The 21,834-nt window shown below is 41.2% G+C and overlaps 1 protein-coding gene across 8 annotated transcripts in view; it reads right to left on the minus strand.

The window, feature by feature from the left end:
- The window catches only part of pcnt (pericentrin), a 316,492-nt gene that overhangs the window by 122,918 nt on the left and 171,740 nt on the right, over positions 1-21,834 (minus strand). For 6 of the 8 annotated variants that reach the window (XM_041200682.1, XM_041200684.1, XM_041200680.1 and 3 more), the window contains 3 exons: positions 21,451-21,657; positions 18,415-18,450; positions 9,916-10,148 (listed from right to left, as the gene is read on the minus strand). In XM_041200682.1, coding sequence (XP_041056616.1) covers positions 9,916-10,148; positions 18,415-18,450; positions 21,451-21,657 — 476 coding nt within the window. The remainder of the gene's footprint in view (positions 1-9,915; positions 10,149-18,414; positions 18,451-21,450; positions 21,658-21,834) is intronic. The other 2 variants (XM_041200681.1, XM_041200683.1) reach the window with 2 other exon arrangements.

A 21,834-nucleotide genomic window follows, 5' to 3' on the forward strand; every position in this document is an offset into this window, starting at 1 on the left:
TTCAGCTGCCGTGAGGCAGCAGTGGGCAAAAAGAGAAAAATAGCAACTGTGACATCACAGGAAGCTAGTAAGTTGATTAGCCGGTAAGTGCTCAGTCTAAGGGACAGTGTGAGAGAAACCAGTTCAGGACATGCGAGTAAAGATAGATTGATAAATAAAAAGAACTAAAACTTTAACATAATAAAACAAAATTTGTTGAATAAAAAGAGCTAGAACTTTAATATAAAAAAACTTGAAAACTTTAAAATAAAAAGCAATTAAAATAATTAAAGCAAACATCTAAAACAGAAACCTGTATAGTTTAAAAGCATATAACTTTTAGTGGTCAGTGGTACTAGCATTCAATAAGCACAGTAAATTGTAGCAAACATAGGAATTAACTCAAGTAAATTAACTAAATAACATAAGTTAGAATGGCAGCTGCGGCTGTGGGATGTGTGAGAGCTTTGGGACTCCAAGGCGATCCATGATAAACATTGATGCAGGAAGATTAAGCAGCTAGAGGAATTCTGGATCAGGATTATGGATCTGAAAGCTGAACTGCAGACACTGTGCAACATAATGGAGGGACAGAAATACCTAGACACTTTGTTCCAGAAGGCGGTCTCTTAGAATATGGTCGTGTGTTTTGGTCAGCAGTGAGGGACAGAAGGGTGCGACTGTGAGTGAGGCAGGTAAAGGGACCGAGAAGACAGTAGTGGAGGAGCCTTAAATGTTGCAACTGTCAAACAGGTTTGAGGTGCTCACAACCTGTGTGGATGAAAGTGAGGTCTGCAATGGTACAGGAAGCTGTTCAAGTGGGGGGAGCAAAAGTGAATGCAGTGGTAGTAGGGGATACTATAGTGAGGGGGATTGACACTGTTATCTGCAGCAAAGAGTGAGAGTCCAGATGGTTATGTTGCCTGCCCAGTGCCAGGGTTCGGGATATTTGCTCAGGGGCAGAGAGGAACTAGCAATTGGAGGGGAGGATCCAGTTGTCATGGTCCTTGTAGGTACCAATGACACAGACAGGACAAGGAAAGAAGGTTTGCAAGTTCGTATAATCTCTGGATTACTACCTGAGCCAGGTGTAAATTGGCATTGGGCAAATAAGATTAGAGAGACAAAAATGTGGCTCAAAGACTGGTGTGGGAGAAGTGGGTTGTGGTTTGTGGGGCACTGGCATCAGTCCTGGGAGAAGTGGGGGCTGTATTGTTGGGGCGGTTTAAACCTGAACTGTGCTGGAACCAGTGTTCTTGCAAATTGCATAAATAGGGAAGTAGAAAGGGCTTTAAACTAAACAAGAGGGGTGAGGGATCAAGCTTGGGTAGAGATAGCAATTCAAGGGGTACAGTCAAGACAGGAGGAACAAAATAGTAAAATGAGAAATGAGGGTCAGAGAATGGCAGGAAGGGACAGAGAGAAGAAACCTAAGAATGCACCAGTCAAGACTAAATGTTGCAATAAGACAAAACTGAAGGCTCTGTATCTGAATGTGCATAGCATTCATAACAAAGTAAATGTATTCATGGCCCACATTGAAGTAAATAAAAATGATCTGATTGCAATTATGGAGTCGTGGTTGCAGGGTGACAAGGATTGGGTCCTGACTATTATGGGGTACATGACATTCGAGAAGAAAAAGGGCATTGGTGCAATAGTTAGAGATGACCTTAGTTCAGGAGATCAGAATGTAGAATCAATTTGGGTGGAGATGAGGAACAGTAGGGGAAAGAAGTCACTGGTGGGGGTGGTCTACAGGCCCCCTAACAGTAGTCACAGCGTAGGACAAAGTATTCAAGCGGAAATGTTGCGTGATAAAGGGATGGCAATAATCATGGGTGATTTTAATCTATATATAAACTGGAAAAATCAGATCGGCAGTAGTTGCCTGGATGAGGAGTTCTTAGAATGTTTGAGGTAATTTCTTGGAGCAGCATGTTCTGGAACCAGACAGCAGGTCATATTAGACTTGGTATTGTGTAATGTGACAGGATTAATTAATAGACTCAAAGTAAAGGCAGAGTAGTAGCAACCACAATGTAATTGAATTTTACATCCAGTTTGAAACAGAGTAGAATGGGTCTAGGACCAGTATTTTAAACTTAAATAAGGGCAACTAAATGGGCATGAAAGGTGAGCTAGCTGAAGTGAACTGGGATACTAGGCTGGGGAATAGATCAATAGAAAAGCAGTGGCAGACATTTAAGGGGATATTTCAGAATATTCAGAATAAGTCTACTCCTAAAGTAAAGGAAAGCATCAAACTTAAGGAAAAAGCATTTAACTGTGCAAAGATGAGTGGCAGGACAGATGATTGGTCAGAATAATAAGAAATGCAGAGGATGACTAAAAGGTTTATCGGGAGAAACAAATTAGAAGTATGTGAGGAAGCTAGCTAGAAATGTAAAAACAGATAGCAAGAGATTCTACAGGTATTTAAAAAGGAAAAAAATGTAAAGTGGTCCTCTAGAGTGTGACAGTAGGGAGTTAACAGTAGATAATAAGGAAATGGCGGAAGAAATGAACAAATATTTTACTTCTGTGTTCACTATAGAGGATACAAAAAACATTCCAGCAATAGCTGTAAATCAGGAGGTGAAAGGGAGAGAGGAACTTGGTGAAATTGCAATCACTAGGGAAACAGTACTGAGCAAATTGATGGACCTAGACCTGCAGGCTGACAGTCTCCAGGTCAAGATGGACTACATCCTAGGATCTTAAAAGAGGTGTCTAATGAGGTAGTAGATGCGCTGGTGTTAACTTTCTAAAATTTACTAGATTCTGGAAAGGTTCCATCAGACTGGAAAGTAGCAAATATAACCCCTCCATTCAAGAAGGGAGGGAGGCAGAAAACTATAGACAAGTTAGCTTGACATCTGTCGTGGGAAGTTGTTAGAATCGATCATTAAGGAGGTTATAGCTGGGCACTTAGAAAAGCTCAAGGTAATTAGGTAGAGTCAGCATGGTTTTGTGAAAGGAAAATCATGTTTAACCAATTTATTAGGGTTTTTTGATGGAATAACGTGCGTTGTGGGATAAAGAAAGCCTGTAAATATACAGTACTTGGAATTCCAGTAGGCAGTTGATAAGGTGCCACATCAAATGTTATTTCAGAAAATAAAAGCTCATGGATAGAAGATTGGCTGGCCGGCAGAAAACAGAAAGTATGCATAAATGGGTCTTTTTCAGATTGGCAGGATGTGAAAAGTGGAGTCCCACAGGGATATGTGCTGGGGCCTCAATTTTTTTTACAATTTACATCAATGAGGGGAGCGATGGCATGTTAGCTAAATTTGCAGTTGACACAAAGATAGGTAGGAAGGTATGTTGTGAAGGCAGAAGGAGGTTGTGGATATAGATAGGTTGATCAACTGGGCAAAGATCTGGCAAATGTGGGAAAATGTGAAGTTTTTCACTTTGGCAGGAAGAATAAAAAGCAGAGTATTACTTAAATGGAGGACATAATTCTGAAGTGCAGAGGGACCTAGGTGTTCTAGTACATGGGTCACAGAAAGTCAGAATACAGGTGCAGCAAATAATTAAGAAGGCTAATGGAATGAGAGGAATTGAACATAAAAGTATGGATGTTATTTTTCAGTTATACAGGACATTGGTGAGACCGCATCTCGAATACTCTGTGCAGTTTTGGTCTCCTTATTTAAGGAAGGATGTAAATGCATTGGAGGCGGTTCAGGGGAGGTTTACTAGATTGATATCTGGAATGAGGGGGTTGCCTTATGAGGAAACATTGGACAGACTGGGCTCGTTTTCGCTGGAGCTTAGAAGAGTGAAAGGGGTGATTTGACTGAAATATGCAAGATCCTGAACAGTCTTGACAAGGTGGATGTGGAAAGGATGTTTCCTCTTGTGGGTGGGTCCAGAACTAGGGAGCACTGTTTTAAAATTTGAGATCACCCGTTTAGGAAAGAGATGAGGAGAAATTTTTTCTGAGGGTTGTGCGACTTCAGAACTCTGCCTCTGAAGGCTGTGGGGGCAGGGTCCCTGAATATTTTTAAGGCAGAGATAGATTGCCAATCAAGAATCTGAGGTTATCAGGGGTAGATAGGAATGTAGAATTTGAAACACAAGCAGATCAGCCATGATCTTACTAAATGGCGGAGCAGGCTCAAGAGGCCAAATGGTCTACTACTATTCCTATTTCTTATGTTTACCCAGCATGTTGGGATATTATTTATTCAAATACAAAAGCATACTTGACATAACACAAGTTAAGCTCAGGTTCCAAATATGTGAAAAGCTGAGGAAGCAATGGCACTTCAGTGACACAGCATCAATTTTGGTATGTTGCCATGGTTTGGGTCTCATGCCCTCCTTTCAATATTGTATAATGAAAGTGAGGGTGGAGATGAGGTGGCAATGATCGATGCAAAGGCAGAAGGTGTGTCAACAGGGTGGCTTTCTTCTAATTCTAATGCTTTCTCCGCATTCAAAGGATCGTCCTCCACCATTTCCGCCAACTCCAGCATGATGCCACCAACAAACCTATCTTCCCGTCACCCCCTCCGACGGCATTCTGCAGGGATTGTTCCCTCCGGGACACCCTGGTCCATTCCTCCATCACCCCCTACACCTCAACCCCCTCCCACGGCACCTTCCCATGCAACCGCAGCAGGTGCAACACCTGCCCCTTTACTTCCCCTCTCCTCACCGTCCAAGGGCCCAAACACTCCTTTCAAGTGAAGCAGCATTTCACTTGCACTTCCCCCAATTCAGCCTACTGCATTCGCTGCTCCCAATGCAGTTTCCTCTACATTGGAGAGACCAAACGTAGTCTGGGTGACTGCTTTGCGGAACACCTTCGTTCTATCAAGAATGACCCAGACCTCCCTGTCGCTTGCCATTTCAACACTCTACCCTGCTCTCATGCCCACATGTCTGTCCTTGGCCTGCTGCAATGATCCAGTGAAGCTCAACATACACTGGAGGAACAGCACCTCATCTTCCGACTAGGCACTTTACAGCCTTCTGGACTGAATATTGAGTTCAACAACTTTAGATCATGAAATCTCTCCTCCATCCCCACCCCCTTTCCGATCCCCCCTTTTCTAATAATTTATATATATTTTTCTTTTCCCACCTATTTCCATTATTTTTAAATGTATTTCCACCCATTGTTTTATCTCTACCTTTTAGCCTATTTCGATCCCTTCCCCCCCATCCCACCCCCAATAGGGCTATCTGTACCTTGCTCCTCCTGCTTTCTACCCTTAATATCACCTATTAGCACATTTCTTAGCTAATATCACCACCGTCAACACCTCTTTGTCCTTTTGTCTATGACATCTTTGAGCAATCTCCACCTATCACTGGCCCTCTCTCCAGCTCTACTTGTCCCACATCCCCTTAAACCAGCATATATTTCACCTCTCTTCTATTTTTCCTTAGTTATGCTGAAGAGTCATACTAACTTGAAACATTAACTGTGTTCCTCTCCGCAGATGCTGTCAGACCTGCTGAGTTTTTCCAGGTATTTTTATTTTTGTTTTGGCTTTCTTCTAATTCTGTTAATTACCAATGTTTCTACCAAGTGAAAGTTAAAGCTTTTGGCCATGAATGATTGTTCCAGAACAGCTTGTTCTAAAAAAAATGGTATGTTCAATGTTCAACAATTCCAGAAGGTTTTTCTAGATGCTCTGCTGATTTTTAAAACCAAAAAATACTCTACATGGGGGCGAAAAGTCTGGTAAGACACAGAAGCATCAACATGCTTTGGATAAGGAGCATAAAATTAGGAAGTTTGCAGAAAGTACAAAAAAGTGGTAGACAGTAGAAAAATGTTAACAGACTGGTCAAGAGGGCAGAAAAGTGGCAAATGGAATCTGATCCAGCAAAGTGGAAGTAATGCATTTGGGAAGGGCAAACAAGGCAATGGAACACATAACAAATTATACTGAGAAGTGTAGAGGAAAGGAGGGACCTTAACTGCATGTCCACAGATTCCTGAAGGTAGCAGAACAAGAAGATAAGGTGGTTAAAGTGATGTACAGAATATTTCCTACCATTAGCCAAGGCATAAGAGCAGAGAACTTACGGTGGAGTTATGCTGAACACAAGGTAGGCCACAGTTAGAGTACTGAGCAGAGTTCTCATCACTATATTAAAGAAAGGGTGTGATTGTACCAGAGAGGGTACAGAGGAGATTTATAAAGATTTGGCCAGGGCTGTAGAAATTTAGCTGTAAGGAAAGATTGCATAGATGACGGTTCTTTTCTTTGGAACAGAGACAGAGGGGAATTTAATTGGGATGTATAAAATTATGAGGAATGGATAGGAAAAATCTATTTCCCTTAGCAAAGTGGTCAGTAACCAAGGGCATAGATACAACTGATTGGTAAAAGGATTACACGAGAGTTGAGCAGCATGTTTTTCAAGAGTTTGAAGCCCACTGGCTGAGAGGGTGGTAGAGGCACAAATCCTCTTTGCATTTATAAAATACTTGGATATGCACTTGGAAGTGCCAAAATCAGCAAGGCTACAGATCAAATGCTTTTTTCAGCTAGCATGGACATGGGCTAAATGGTTTCCTCTCTGTTGTAAACCTCTACAATTTTAAAGCTATAACTTCTGGTTATGGATCCGGTCACCAGAAAGAATAGTTTTCTCTCTCCACCCTATAGACCTCTCAAGGTTTTAAAAAAATTTTTCATGGGATATCAGCATCACTTACAAAACCAGCATTTGTTGCCCATCTCTAATTACCCTTGAAGGCAGTTAAGAGTCAACCACATTGCTGTGGGTTTGGAGTCACATGTCAGCCAGATTGGATAAAGATTGCAGATTTCCTTCCCTGAAGGACGTTGGTGAACCAGATTAATTTTTACAACAGTCGATGATCATATCATTGTTACCATCACCGAAACTAGCCTTCTATCTCAGATTTATTAATTGAATTTAAGTTCCACCAGCTGCCATGGTGGAATTTGAACCCATGTCCCCAGGGCATTGGTTTAGTTCTCTGGATCACTAGTCCAGTGACTTTACCACTATGCCACCATCTGCCCCAGAGACATTTAATTTCTTTACAAAAATGAAGATGTTATTTTAAAGAAAACTCCAAAATGGCACATTTAGGAAAACTATCACCCAGAATTGAAAAACGCATGTTCTGAGTTTACAAAGATTTGTTGCTGTCCAAACAGGCTCTTTTCACTCCATTTACTCAGGCCGGCAGACGCCATGGCTATGTGGGTGACTGACACTGCATTAACATTCATTATATAACTAAAAGGATAATTACTGTTAATTATGACCCCTAACTTTCTGCAACAAGTTTGATCGGCAATTAACATGCAAAATCAGCAAGTTCTTTAAAAAAATAAAGGCAAAGTTAAGGGCAAGATACTGCTTGCGCAGAGCAAAGCAGGTTAAATCAAACAGCAATATCTGGAGATTCAGAACTCATGGCATACCACTGCATGCCCTAAACTTGAGAGCCAATTTGCACATTAATTACAACATGAGTTGTTAACACACTATTACTTTTCCGGAAAGATTTGGCCTAATATATCTTAAATGGTTGCAACTTCCATGATTTTTTGTTGGTAGCGGGAGAGGATCATAGTGTTAGGAGTGAATATGAAAGACCATATATAGTGGGCCAGATCCACTAATCAGGTTCATTGGTCAGCTGACATAAACTTGTTAGTCATGGAACAATGTATTTGTAGGAAATTGGAAATTACCCTAACCTTTTACAGCACTGTTTTGGGTACTGTAGCTTATCGGTTTTTCTTCTTTTAAGATGGCAAATTTAAATATGCAAATTCATTTAGGAGCATGCTCACTGCTGAACCAGAAAGTTGTAGCTTCAAGTTCCACTCCAGAACCTGAACACATAGCTTAGGCTGATTCTTCACTGCAGTACGAAGGGACTGCTGCATTGTTACAGGGTTGATATAATGTGGATCATACACTAAAAAGCCCCATCAACTCTTCCTCGTGGTTCAGATATTTGTAGATCATCACATGACACTATTCAAATAGGAGGAAGTTCTGCAGATTTGTTAGGCAATCTTCTACCCTCAAGTAATGCCACCAAAAATACATCAACAGACAGTTCACTTGTGTGTACAATTACTCCTATATTTGCTTTCATTATAGTAATTGCACTTCAAAAACAATTGATTGATAGATGCATCAGAGGATGCCGAGGGAAGTGTGGGTGGAAATTGCAGAGGTACTGGCCATGATCTTCATTTCTTCTCAGACAAGAGGCTGGTGCAAGATAAATGGAGAACAGCAAACATTATACCTTAGTTTAAAAAGGGACAATCCCAGCAATTACAGTCAATTCAACCCAAGTGGTGGGAAAACTTTTAGACATTTAACCTGGGACAAAATTGAACAGTCACTTGGACAAGCACGATTAATTAAGGAAAGCCAGCATGGGCTTATTGAAATCAAATGGTGTTCAATTAACTTGGTGAGTTTTTTGATGAAGTAACAAAGGGTTGATGAGGGTCATGGGGTTGACAAGGTATATACGGACCACCTATTTACCACATAGTATATGGCATATAAAAGTGTCGCATAAAACACTTGTCAGCAACGTTAAGTCCATGGAATAAAATGGGACAATGGCCACATGGATAAGAAATTGGCCAAGTGACAGGAAACAGAAAAGTAATAAACTATTGTTTTTCAGAATACAGCAAAGTATAGTAGTGCCCCCGATATTAGAGCCGTTGCCTTCTTTGGTTTATATTAATGGCCTGGGTGTACAGTTTACAATTTCAAAATTTGTAGATGACATAAAACTTGGAAGAATTGCTAAATGTGAGGAGTATTGTGATAGAGTTCAAGAGGATATAGATAGGCTGGTGGTATGGATAGAAATGTGGCAGATGAAATTTAATGCAGAGAAATGTGAAGTGATACATTTTGGTGAGAAGAATTAGGAGAGGCAATATAAAATAAAGAGTGCAATTCTGAAGGGGGGTTTTGGGCCATAGAGATCTGGGAGTATATGTATATAAATCATTGAAAGTGGCATGGCAGATAAGGAAGCATTTAAAAAGGCAAATGGGATACTGGACTTTATAAATAGAGGCACAGAGTGCAAAAACAAGAAAGTTATGATGAATCTTCATAAGGCACAAGTCTGGCCTCAACTAGAGTATTATGTTCAATTCTGGGCACTGCAATTTAGAAAAGATGTGAATCCATTGGAGAAGCTGCAGAAAAAAATTATGAGAATGGTTCCAAGGGCGAGAGGCTTTAGTTATGTGAATAAATTGGAAGAAGCTAGGATTGTTCTCCTTCGAGCAGAAAAGGTTGAAAGGAGGCTTGATAAAGGTGTGAAAAATACTGAGGAGTCAAGACAATGTTGATCGAAAGAAACTGTTCCAATGGCAGAAGGGCTGAGAATTAGTAGGATACAGATTTAAGGTATATGGCAAAGAAACTAAAGGCGACATTAGGGCAAACTTGGTTTGCATAGTGAGTGGTTATGCTTTAGAATGCACTTCCTGAAAGGGTGATGGAGGCAGAGCCAATTGTGACTTTCAAAATTGAATTGGATAAGCAGCTAAGAAAATCTGCAAGGCTTTGGGGAAAGGGACTTGCTAAATTGCTCTTGCTGAGAGCTGACATGGACTCATTGGGCTGATTGGCCTCTTTTTGTGCTGTAACCATTTTACGATTCTATCCTAAGGATACAGTATGATGCTATGTAAAAACAAGTTTGCTCTCTCTTTCAATTTTAATACTGTACTTTGGTGATTTGAAAAACAAATAAATGTGCAGATCCTATCTTTCCATTTGTTCTAGAAGAGTTAGTGAACATTGGCAATATTTGAACAAGAAAGAAAATTTTGCTGGTCCATTATAGAATCATACAAAGTTTACAGCACAGAAAGAGGCCACCTAGCCCAAAAACAAAAATTATCCCAGTATGCAGTCTTTTCTCCTTACATCCATAAACTGTCGATAATTCTTAAGCTGCTTTTCAAGAGCTTGGATCTGCTGTTGCATGTCAGTAACCTCCAAGTGCCATTTGTCCTTCAGTTCAATATTGCGGTTTGTCTCCTCCTCAAGCTCCACTTCCATTCTCTTTGCCCGGGAAAGGAGATCAGCACGGTCCTTATCTGCCTGACACTGGATGTCCAACTTTTCTTTGGTCAGACGCTCTGCCTCCTCCAGTAACCCTGGACATAACAAACAGGGGATCAGGGAAAGAATATTGCTAACTGGATGACAATTGCCTAATTCATGTTCTAAAAGTTTATGTGTAGAAAATTCCTCAAAATCACATCGCCTTTGAATCTGAACAAAAATGCACATTTCAAATTTGGATACTCTGTAATTTCATTCATAGCAGAGCTAGGGTGGGATGCACTGCAAACCAATTCTCTTGAAACACAAAGAAGTTCCACTGTTCCAGCACTTGCAGACTGAAAAACTCCAAATTTCTCAGGTTGTAGAAGTTTTAAATATACTTGGAAAGAAAAGTACCCTCCACACACCACCAGGATAAATCCAGACTACTAACAGGAATATTAAATTCTTAAATGCCAGCAGCCATGAGAATATATTTTAAGAGTTCTAGATATGAATAGGTATTTTGTGTCTCTATTGATGGTAGAGAACTTCAGGAATTTTCCTGCAGATTCTTGAAAATCAAAATATGATAGGGAGGGATGGATTTTATATAATTAGCATCACTAGGGAAAGGGTGCTAGGAAATCTATTAGGCCTAAAGGCTGACAAGTCCTCTGGACCAGATGGCCTGCTTCCTAGGGTCTTTAAAAGAAGTGGCAGCACAGATAGCCGATGCATTGGTTATATCACAGAATCTTAACGGCACAGAAGGGGCCAGTCGGCTCATCGTGTCTGCACCTGCTCTCCAAATGGACATTATGACCTAGTGCCATTGCCCTGCCTTTCCCCCGGACCCTTGCACAATATTTGAATAGTAACAATCATCTCATGCCCTCTCGAATGCCTTGATCATAATGGATGACCAGAGATCTTCAGGATACTATGAGAAGAAAAAGAGAGGCTTTTAACAGGTACAAGGGGAGCAAATCGGCAGAGGCATTCGTGGAGTACAGAAAGAGCAGGGTGGAGCTTAAGAAAGCAATTAGAAGAGCAAAGAGGGGATATGAGAAAGCTCTGCCTAATAAAAGTAGGGAAAATCCCAAGATATTCTATAAGTAAAAACAAAAAACTACAGATACTGGAAATCAAAAACAAAAGCAGAAACAGAAATACCTGGAAAAACTCAGCAAGTTTGGCAGCATTGGCGGAGAAGAGTACAGTTGACGTTTCAAGTCCTCACGACCCTTCAAGGACTCGAAATGTCAACTGTACTCTTCTCCGCCGATGCTGCCAGACCTGCTAAGTTTTTCCAGGTATTTCTGTTTCTGTTCTATTCTGTAAGTATATCAATGGGAAGTGGATAACCAGGGAAAGAGTAGGGCCCAACAAGGACCATGGGGGCAATCGATGGGTGGAGCCACAGGACATTGGTAGATTGTTGAACGAATACTTCACATTCGTCTTTACCCAAGTGAGTGAGGATGAAGGTATCAAACTCAGGCAGAGAGACTGCGAGGTTCTTGAGCAAATTGATATAGGGAGTGACAAGGTATTAGAGGTGATGGCAGGCTTAAAAGTGGACAAATCTCCAGGTCCGGATGATTTGTGTCCCAGATTGCTGAGAGAGGCAAGGGAGGTGATCACAGGGGCTCTGACCCCAATTTTTAATTCCTCGCTGGCCACGGGGGAGGTGCCAGAGGACTGGAGGACAGCTAATGTTGTTCCGCTATTTAAGAAGGGTTGTAGAGAGAAGCCAGGGAACTACAGGCCAGTGAGTCTCACGTCAGTGGCATGGAAACTATTGGAGAAAGTTCTGAAGGAGAGAATCTATCTCCACTTGGAGAGGCAAGGTTTGATCAGGGATAGTCAGCATGGCTTTGTCAGAGGGAGGTCATGCTTAACAAATTTGATTGAATTTTTTGAGGTGGTGACCAGGTGTGTAGATGAGGGTAGTGCAGTTGATGTAGTTTATATGGATTTCAGCAAAGCCTTTGACAAGGGTCCCACATGGGAGACTTATAAAGAAGGTAAATACGCATGGGATGCAGGGTAATTTGATAAGGTGGATCCAAAATTGGTTTGGTTGTAAGAGACAGAGGGTGATGACAGAAGGCTGCTTAAGTGACTGGAAGCCAGTGTCCAGTGGCATACCACAGGGATCTGTGCTGGGTCACCCATTTTTCATCATTTATATAAACGACATAGGTGACTATGTGGGGGGTAGGATTAGTAAGTTTGCGGGTGACACAAAGATTGGCCAGTTGGTTAACAGTGAGGTTGAGTGTCTTGGGCTACAGGAAGATATAGACGGGATGGTCAAGTGGGCAGATAAGTGGCAGATGGAATTTAGCCCTGAAAAGTGTGAGGTGATACACTTTGGAAGGACTAATTTGACAAGGAAGCATTCAATGAATGGCATGACACGAGGAACAAAGGGACCATGGCGTGTGTCTCCATAGATCTCTGCAGGCGGAGGGACAGGTTAGTGGGGTGGTGAAAAAGGCATATGGGACACTTGCCTTTATCAATCAAGGCATAGATTACAAAAGTAGGGAGGTCATGTTGCAAGTTGTATAGAACCTTGGTGAGGCCACAGCTGGAGTACTGTGTGCAATTCTGGTCACCACATTATAGGAAGGATGTGATTGTGCTGGAGGGGGTACAGAGAAGATTCACTATGATGTTGTCTGGGATGAAACATTCATGTTATGAAGAGAGGTTGGATAGACTTGGGTTGTTCTCGTTGGGGCAGAGGAGACTGAAGGGCGACCTGATCGAGGTGTACAAGATTATGAGGGGCATGGACAGGGTGGATAGGGAGCAGCTGTTCCCCTTAGTTGAAGGGTCAGTCACAAGAGAACATAAGTTCAAGGTGAGGGGCAGGAGGTTTAGGTTGTGTGGGGGGGGGGGGGGGCGGAGATGTGAGAAGAAACATTTTTACCCAGGGGGTGGTGACAGTCTGCAATGCGCTGCCTGGGAATGTGGTGGAAGCAGGTTGCCTCACATCCTTTCAAAAGTACCTGGATGAGCACTTGGCATATGATAACATTCAAGGCTATGGGCCAAGCGCTGGTAAATGGGATTAGGTAGGTAGGTCAGGTTGAATGAACCTTTTGTGAACAACTACTAACGTGGTTATATCTTTTTTTTTTTAAATAAGGAGACCATAACTGCACACACTGCTCCAGATGTGGTCTCACCAAGGCCCTGCCCTACTGTAGTAAAACTTCCCTACTTTTATATTCCATTCCTCTTTCATAAACACCAACGTTCCATTTGCCTTCCTGATCACTTGCTGTACCTACATACTAACTTTGTGATTCATGTACTGGGACACCTAAATCCATTTGTACCATTGAATTCTGCATTCTTTCTGCATTTAAATGGCACACCGCTTTACTAACCTTCCTGCCAAAATGAACAAGTTCAGATTTACCTACGTAATACTCCATCTGCCAGATTTTTGCCGACTCACTTAACCTGTCCATATCCCTTTGCAGACTCTCTACCTCCTCTGAACAATTTACTTTCCCATCTATCTTGGTGTCATTGGCAATTTAGCTTCCATACATTTGCTCCCTTCAACCAAATCATTGAAACAAATTATAAATAGTTGAGGACCTAACACTGATTCCTGTAGCACTCCACTAGTTACAGCTTGCCAATCTGAAAAAGACCTTTTTACCCCTACTCTCTGCTTTCTGTTAGCCAGCCAATCCTTTCTCCAAGCTAATACGTACACCATCCCTACACCATGTGCTCTTATCTTGCATAGTAACCTTTGATGTAATCAGATGACTTTCGGAAATCAAGTACACCACATCTACTGGTTCCTTTATCCACTTGAATGTTACTTTGTCAAAAAAACTCTAACAGATCAGTTAAATATTATTTCCCTTTCATAAAGCCATGTTGGGTCTGCCTGATCACGTCATGATTTTCAAAGTATCCTGCTACAGCAGCGTTAGTAATGGATTCTAGTACTTTCCCTGTGACAGATGTTAGACTAACTAGCCTATAGTTTCCTGCTTTTTGCCTCCCTGCTTTCTTGAATAAAGGCGTTACATTAGCTATTTTCCAATTTTGGAAGATTTTGGCTGAAAAATAGGAAGCAGAGAGTAATGGTCAATGGATACTTTTCAGGCTGGAGGAAGGTTGTAGTGGAGCCACTAGGGGTTATTATTGAGACCCTTACTTTTCCTGATCTTTTCCTGATGTACATTAATGATCTGGATCTTGGTGCACAGGGAACAATTTCAAGGTTTGCGGATGATGCAAAGCATGGGAGTGTTGTAAACTGTGAGGATGTGCATAAATCATGGAAGGTGGCAGGACAGGTGGAGAGAGCAGTTAATAAAGCATATAGTATCCTGAGCTTTACTAATAGGGCCGTAGAGTACAAGAGCAGGGAGGTTATGCTGAATTTATATAACACTTGTTAGACCTCAGCTGGAATATTGTGTACAGTTCTGGGCACTATATTCACAGAATCTCACAGTGCAGAAGAGGCCCTTCGGCCCAACGAGTCTGCACCGACACGTGAGAAAGTTGGAAAATAGCTAATGTAACTCTTTTATTCAAGAATGCAGGGAGGCAAAAAGCTGTAGCAGGATACTTTGAAAATCATGACATGATCAGGCAGACCCAACATGGCTTTATGAAAGGGAAATAATATTTAACTGATCTGTTAGAGTTTTTTTGACAAAGTAACATTCAAGTGGATAAAGGAACCAGTAGATGTGGTGTACTTGATTTCCGAAAGTCATCTGGTTACATCAAAGGTTACTATGCAAGATAATAGCACATGGTGTAGGGATGTGTACGTATTAGCTTGGAGAAAGGATTGGCTGGCTATCAGAAAGCAGAGTAGGGGTAAACAGGTCTTTTTCGGATTGGCAAGCTGTAACTAGTGGAGTGCTACAGGAATCAGTGTTAGGTCCTCAACTATTTATAATTTGTTTCAATGATTTGGTTGAAGGGAGCAAATGTATGGTAGCTAAATTGCCAATGACACCAAGATAGATGGGAAAGTAAATTGTTCAGAGGAGGTAGAGAGTCTGCAAAGGGATATGGACAGGTTAAGTGAGTCGGCAAAAATCTGGCAGATGGAGTATTACGTAGGTAAATCTGAACTTGTTCATTTTGGCAGGAAGATTAGTAAAGCGGTGTGCCATTTAAATGCAGAAAGAATGCAGAATTCAATGGTACAAATGGATTTAGGTGTCCTAGTACATGAATCACAAAGTTAGTATGCAGTTACAGCAAGTGATCAGGAAGGCAAATGGATTGTTGGTGTTTATGAAAGAGGAATGGAATATAAAAGTAGGGAAGTTTTACTACAGTAGGGTAGGGCCTTGGTGAGACCACATCTGGAGTAGTGTGCAGTTATGGTCTCCTTATTCAAAAAAAAGATATAACTACATTAGTAGTTGTTCACAAAAGGTTCACTCAACTCACTCTTGGATGAAGGGGCTGTCTTATGAAGAAAGGTTGAACAGATTAGGGCCATATCTATTGGAGTTTAGAAGAATGAGAGGTGATTTTATTGAAACGTATAAGATCCTGAGCGGACTTGATAGGGTGGGTACCTGGAGGAAGTTTGCCCTTGTGGGAGAAACTAAAACTAGGGGACATAGTTTAATAATGAGAGGTCTCCCTTTTAAGACAGACAGGAGGGGAAACTTTTCTTTTCCAAAGGGTCATTGGTGTTTGGAATTCTTTTCCCCAGGAAATAGTCAAGCATGGGTCTTTGAATTTATTTAAGGCAGAGTCAGACAGATTTTTGTTAGGCAAGGGAGTCAAGGGTTATCGGGGGCAGACAGGAAAACTGAGCTGAGACCACAATCAGATCAGTCATGATCTTTTTGAATGGTGGAGCAGGCTTGAAGGACCAAATGGCCTACTCCTCCTCCTATGTTAATATAGGTCTAAGCCTCTACCTCTTTACAATTGTATGCACTATAGATCAATATATAATGCCTCACCCCAGGAAATGTTACCCTAGACATTCATGACCCATTCAAAATACATAAAATGCAGAGTTTGATTTTTTCATTTCAGAAGGAAGAAAAACAAAAATGCCTCCTCCCCTTCAGAGGCTGGCACTTCACCCACAGTACAGCCGTTTGGATGGTTCTTTACAGCAGTAGATTTCTTTATTAGTCTAAAATTTAGAGGACTTAGCTTGCTAGGTGTTGCATGGTTATACCTGTTGTACCACTGCAGAGGTCCCACGTTGGGGAGACCCTCCTGTCAGAATGCAACCACAGAGGGTCAATTCTAAGGACGTCCAATCTCACAGGCAGTACTGAACATTGAGGAATTGAAGAGGACAGCAGCCCAAACACCACACCAAATTCCAGAGTGGGGCATGCCATGCAGAATGTAAGCAATCAGAATGAAGAATGGCTCACAACACTGGTAAGTGTATCTTGGTGTCTAAATTATAGTGGAAATATGGAATCTAAGCTGCACTTTGTATCAGACATAGTAACTATCTTGTAAGGCAAGGCAACTGTTCAGATTTAGATAATTCTGGGCCAATTCTTTTTGGTTTGAACAGAAGAAAATAAGAAAGCAAAAGAAAATTCAAGCAATTCAAAATTGTAACAACCTACATTGACACAGAACAAAAACAGAATTACCTGCAAAAACTCAGCAGGTCTTGGCAGGATCGGCGGAGAAGAAAAAAGTTGACGTTTCGAGTCCTCATGATCCTTCAACAGAACTGAGTGAAATCAGGAGAGGGGTGAAGTACAAGCTGGTTTAAGGTGGGTGGGAGGGAGAGAAATGGGCGTGGGGGAGGGGGACGTGGTTGTAGGGACAAACAAGCAGTGATAGGAGCAGATAATCAAAAGATGTCACAGACAAAAGAACAAAGAGGTGTTGAAGGTGGTGATATTATCTAAACGAATGTGCTAATTAAGAATGGATGGCAGAACACACAAGGTACAGATCTACTGGGGGTGGGGTGGAATAAGACTAACCGGGCATAAAAGGTATAGATTTAAAAGTAATGGAAATAGGTGGGAAAATAAAAATCTATATAAATTATTGGAAAAAACAAAAGGGAGGGGGAAGAAACGGAAAGAGGGTGGGGATGGAGTTCAAGATCTAAAGTTGTTGAATTCAATATTCAGTCCGGAAGGCTGTAAAGTGCCTAGTCGGAAGATGAGGTGCTGTTCCTCCAGTTTGCGTTGGGCTTCGCTGGGCTCTGGGCTTCGCCAACACAAACTGGAGGAACAGCACCTCATCTTCCGACCAGGCACTTTACAGCCTTCCGGACTGAATATTGAATTCAACAACTTTAGATCTTGAACTCCATCCCCATCCCCTTTCCTTTTCTTCCCCCTCCCTTTTGTTTTTTCCAATAATTTATACAGATTTTTACTTTCCCACCTATTTCCATTATTTTTAAATCTATACCTTTTATGCCCGGTTAGTCTTATTCCACTCCACCCCAACTAGAGCTTTACCTTGTGTGTCCTGCCATCCATTCTTAATTAGCACATTTGTTTAGATAATATCACCACCTTCAACACCTCTTTGTTCTTTTGTCTGTGACATCTTTTGATTATCTGCTCCTATCACTGCTTGCTTGTCCCTACAACCACAAACCCACCACCCCCCAACCCCCCACTTCTCTCCCCCCAACCCCCTCACCTTAAACCAGCTTATATTTCACCCCTCTCCTAATTTCACTCAGTTCTGTTGAGGACTCATGAGGATTCAAAACGTCAACATTTTTCTTCTCCGCCGATGCCGCCAGACCTGCTGAGTTTTTCCAGGTAATTCTGTTTTTGTTTTGGATTTCCAGCATCCGCAGTTTTTTGTTTTTACATTGACACAGGCTAGGTGAAAAACTATGGCTGAAGTTACAAGCAGGGAAAAAAATGCCATTCACCAGAAGGAGTTCATGCTTCTCTCTGTTTGTGGTTTGTGTTGGCACCATTGAAATGCCAATCTTAAGAGGTCTCGTTCACACAATTCTCCCACAGGATGAAAGATGAGCCATAATCATTTAAATTTATGGGGCTAAATCCATTCAGAAGCAATTTTGCATTCAACACATTCGAGCTGGATTTACTAGAGTGGCGAATCAAAGTCTGAGCAAGGTGGACATTGGAATTTGAAACAGAAAGTGCTATAAAATTCAGATCATTTTTATGGACACCATGTCTGAAGTTTTGACTCAATCATGCACAGCACCTCCTCACAAGCAAAGTTAAAATAAAGTGGACTGACATCAGGCAGAATCTAATTATTCTGACCAGATTAATTTGACAACAGATTGTAAACATAAAATGCTGAGGACATTCAAATGGCAGTCTTGTTATGCAAATCATACAACTTTGTTTCCAAAAAGGGACAAACCTGAATCCCCTTCGATCACTGCTTCAGTATGAAGGCCTGAGGAACAGAGGTCAGAGAACACATCCGTCATAACTAAATACATCGCATATGGTCACTACTGGGCACGTGGACAAGTTATGTGGATATAGCTGTGCAAGATATTCAATCCTGGAAACCAATCTATACACTGGAATCTCAGTGAAGAAGTGAAACTAGTCTATTCATGGCATCACTGCATTTGCTTTGACGTTAATACTTAAAAAGAAGCACACTTCAATTTTACAACACAATTATCTGTATGTGATTAATGCAAAATTAATATTTATGGGTGGAATCATGCCTGCTTTTAGTTCAATTTTCCTTATTTTTGAATAGAAATCTTTCCTGATATATAAATGGTCAGGCCATCATCCAAGCAGAAAATCGCAGCACACTGACCTTTTCATAGGCCACCTGATATCCCAAAATCTGTACTACATACAAGGGAAGAGTTGAAATGGGCAGTCAGAATGTGTATGTTGAGATAAGTTTAAGTGGATGGAGAATGCTTTAGGCAGCATGTGCCAAAAGTTTCGCTGCACTGGTTCTTTTACTTTTGTGTCCAACTGCTGTCACCATCACCGAAACCTTCATACACGGGATTATATTGAGAATCATGTAACTCAGAGTTAATACTGCACACATGTAAAGTGGTACTTTGCACAGATGGTAGCAAGAACCAAGCACACACAAAAAACAAATTCCGCGCTGGGTCCAACTGAGATAGAATAAATTTCAATCAGCCATTTGCCTAAACAAGGAATAAGAAAAATATTCCAAAAATTTAAACAAGACTGACACTATTCTATGACAGCTACTAACACTGGGTACAGTTACTAGATTATATTAATTTCCTTCCAAACTGAGCACTAATACCTTTGACAAAAGTGCCTTTTTGTCGTTACGAAAGAATATGTGCTTGAGGTCGACAACAGCAAGTTCAGGTGCCATTCAACTGATGCATGGTAACTATAGGATCTCAACCATTTCCTTCTGGATTAAGCTGATCAAGGCTCTTTGGTTTGGTATAAAAAGGAGAAAATTATACTATGCTAAGATGGTCCAAGGTCTTAAATTTCTGACTGTATCAGACAAAGCCATATTTTGACCAAGGCTATTCTTGAAGTAGAAGATATCGACAGGACCCCAAAGTTACTCGTTTGGAGGATGCTGGTGAACCTGATACAATAAGTTAAATGAGCAAAGTAAAATTAGTTGCAAGATCCAGTGCCAACATGCAAGGTAGCATAAAATTTGCCCAAGATCAATGACAAATAGGGAAATGACTTGAATAAAAATCACTTATGCCATTTGGAAAACTCTGAATTGAGGCAGTGGTTTCAGTTAGAGGTATTCTATTTTTTCTGTGGAATGGCTTATATAAAAACATAAGAAATATGAGGAGGATGCCATTTTGCACCTTGAGCCTGCACTGCCATTCAATAAGGTCATGGCTGATCTGATCATGGCCTTAACTCCACTTTCCTGCCTGTGGCCCATAGTCCTTGACACCCTTCTAGATCAGCTTGGCTAACCTTTGCTGAGACAGACTCTTCAGGTACCAGTTAGGAAAGCAAGGGAATTATGCTAGAATTGATGCCTGCAACTTGTTCTGTTCAACAAGGGTGGCAATTCTATGATAAAAACAAAAAACTGCGGATGCTGGAAATCCAAACAAAAACAGAATTACCTGGAAAAACTCAGCAGGTCTGGCAGCATCAGCGGAGAAGAAAAGAGTTGACGTTTCGAGTCCTCATGACCTTTCAACAGAACTAGGTGAATCCAAGGAGAGGGGTGAAATATAAGGTGGGGAGCCACCCAACCCCCCACCACCCCCCCACCGACCTTATATTTCACCCCTCTCCTTGGATTCACCTAGTTCTGTTGAAAGGTCATGAGGACTCGAAACGTCAACTCTTCTTCTCCACCGATGCTCCCAGACCTGCTGAGTTTTTCCAGTTAATTCTGTTTTTGTTTTGGCAATTCTATGCACCCCTAGTACTAGCCAATAACAAATTGACTTCCTGATTGATACCCAAACAACAGGTGGTTTCCAGGACCTCTCTGGGACCAATATCCATCAAACTGACCAGAAAGGCTAAGTATTGGTAGACACTGTTTTGAGTGATGCCAAAGACTAACAGATTCTTCTTTTCCTTTCTGTTGATACATTTTCCAGAGTATATTGCAAATACATTAGCGATCTCCAAATAGATTTTGCATGACACCATATTATTTTTCATCTGGAACAGTGATCACTGCTTGGAAGGCTGGGGGTTTGAGGGGCGGTGGGTGGTGCTGGTAAAGGCTTTGATTCACCTGCTGGCGTCTTGACAATCTTTAGTATTTCAACCAAAAGTTATCAATATTCATCAGGTTCAGTCATTATTTTTCTGAGTCACTGTGTTGTCCGACACCAGAAGGACCAATGGTATTAAAGCAAAATTATATGACGAAGAAATATTTCCTATTTTAGAAAAATGAACATTCAAGAACTTGGCTTGGAAACAAGGAAACTCGCCATGTCAAAACCATTTTTCTGTGTGATGGTTACACTGTGGAATTTCACCAAGTCAGGCTTGCTTCAGAAATGTGCGCAGTTCATTGAAAATGAAAAAGAACAAACTCTTTGAGTTTAGAAAATAGAGTTATGGGTTAGGTGTTAATTTAGACTCTTCTTAGCTTTCTGTTATGAACTTAGAAACCTTTTATGAAGTTGAAGATGGAATTTGGTTTTTAAGAATATTGGGTCCACAGCAAATCAAAACCATGTACAGATGCCAAAAGGTCAGAAGATGCGTTTCAATCTGCTTTACAGGATAATGGATTTATGCTTCATTCCCTACTATTATGATATTTAATTGTAGGTCTAAGATAGTGGATTTCAGTCTGAGTGCAGGATAGAGAAAGTACCGCAACGTTTTCTTTTAAGGGTCATGTTGCTTCATCATGTAAGAACATATACCGGAGACGAGTGCATATGTATTTCAGGCTGGAGTAGCCTAAGTTGTTTCTTACCACGTTCTACTTCATTGCCAGCCATGGTTTGTTTCTGGCGTAGCAGCAAATCACGCTCCTCAAGTAGACATTGGTGCTCTTGGTTGAGTTCGTGAAGCTGCTTGGTTAAAAGTTCCACCTTTAGGGCCAAGTGCTGTTCGGATTCTTCCTTCTGCTGCAAAGCTTCCTCTAGCACAGCTTTCTCACTGACATACCCTTCAATCAATCCTAATAACAGGAGATGTACATAAGAAAGGATCTCGTCCAGCCAAGATGATTTTCAAATTGAGTGAAACTGCACTTTTTGCTTTTCCTCCAATTCAAACTTCTAATGATCCATATTAGCCTGTGATGTGTCTACATCAGCCTTCATTGTTCTGAATTTCTAATGACTTTAAAATGTCC

Source organism: Carcharodon carcharias, chromosome 12, assembly GCF_017639515.1.
Source record: "Carcharodon carcharias isolate sCarCar2 chromosome 12, sCarCar2.pri, whole genome shotgun sequence".
NCBI classification, from domain to species: Eukaryota; Metazoa; Chordata; class Chondrichthyes; order Lamniformes; family Lamnidae; genus Carcharodon; species Carcharodon carcharias.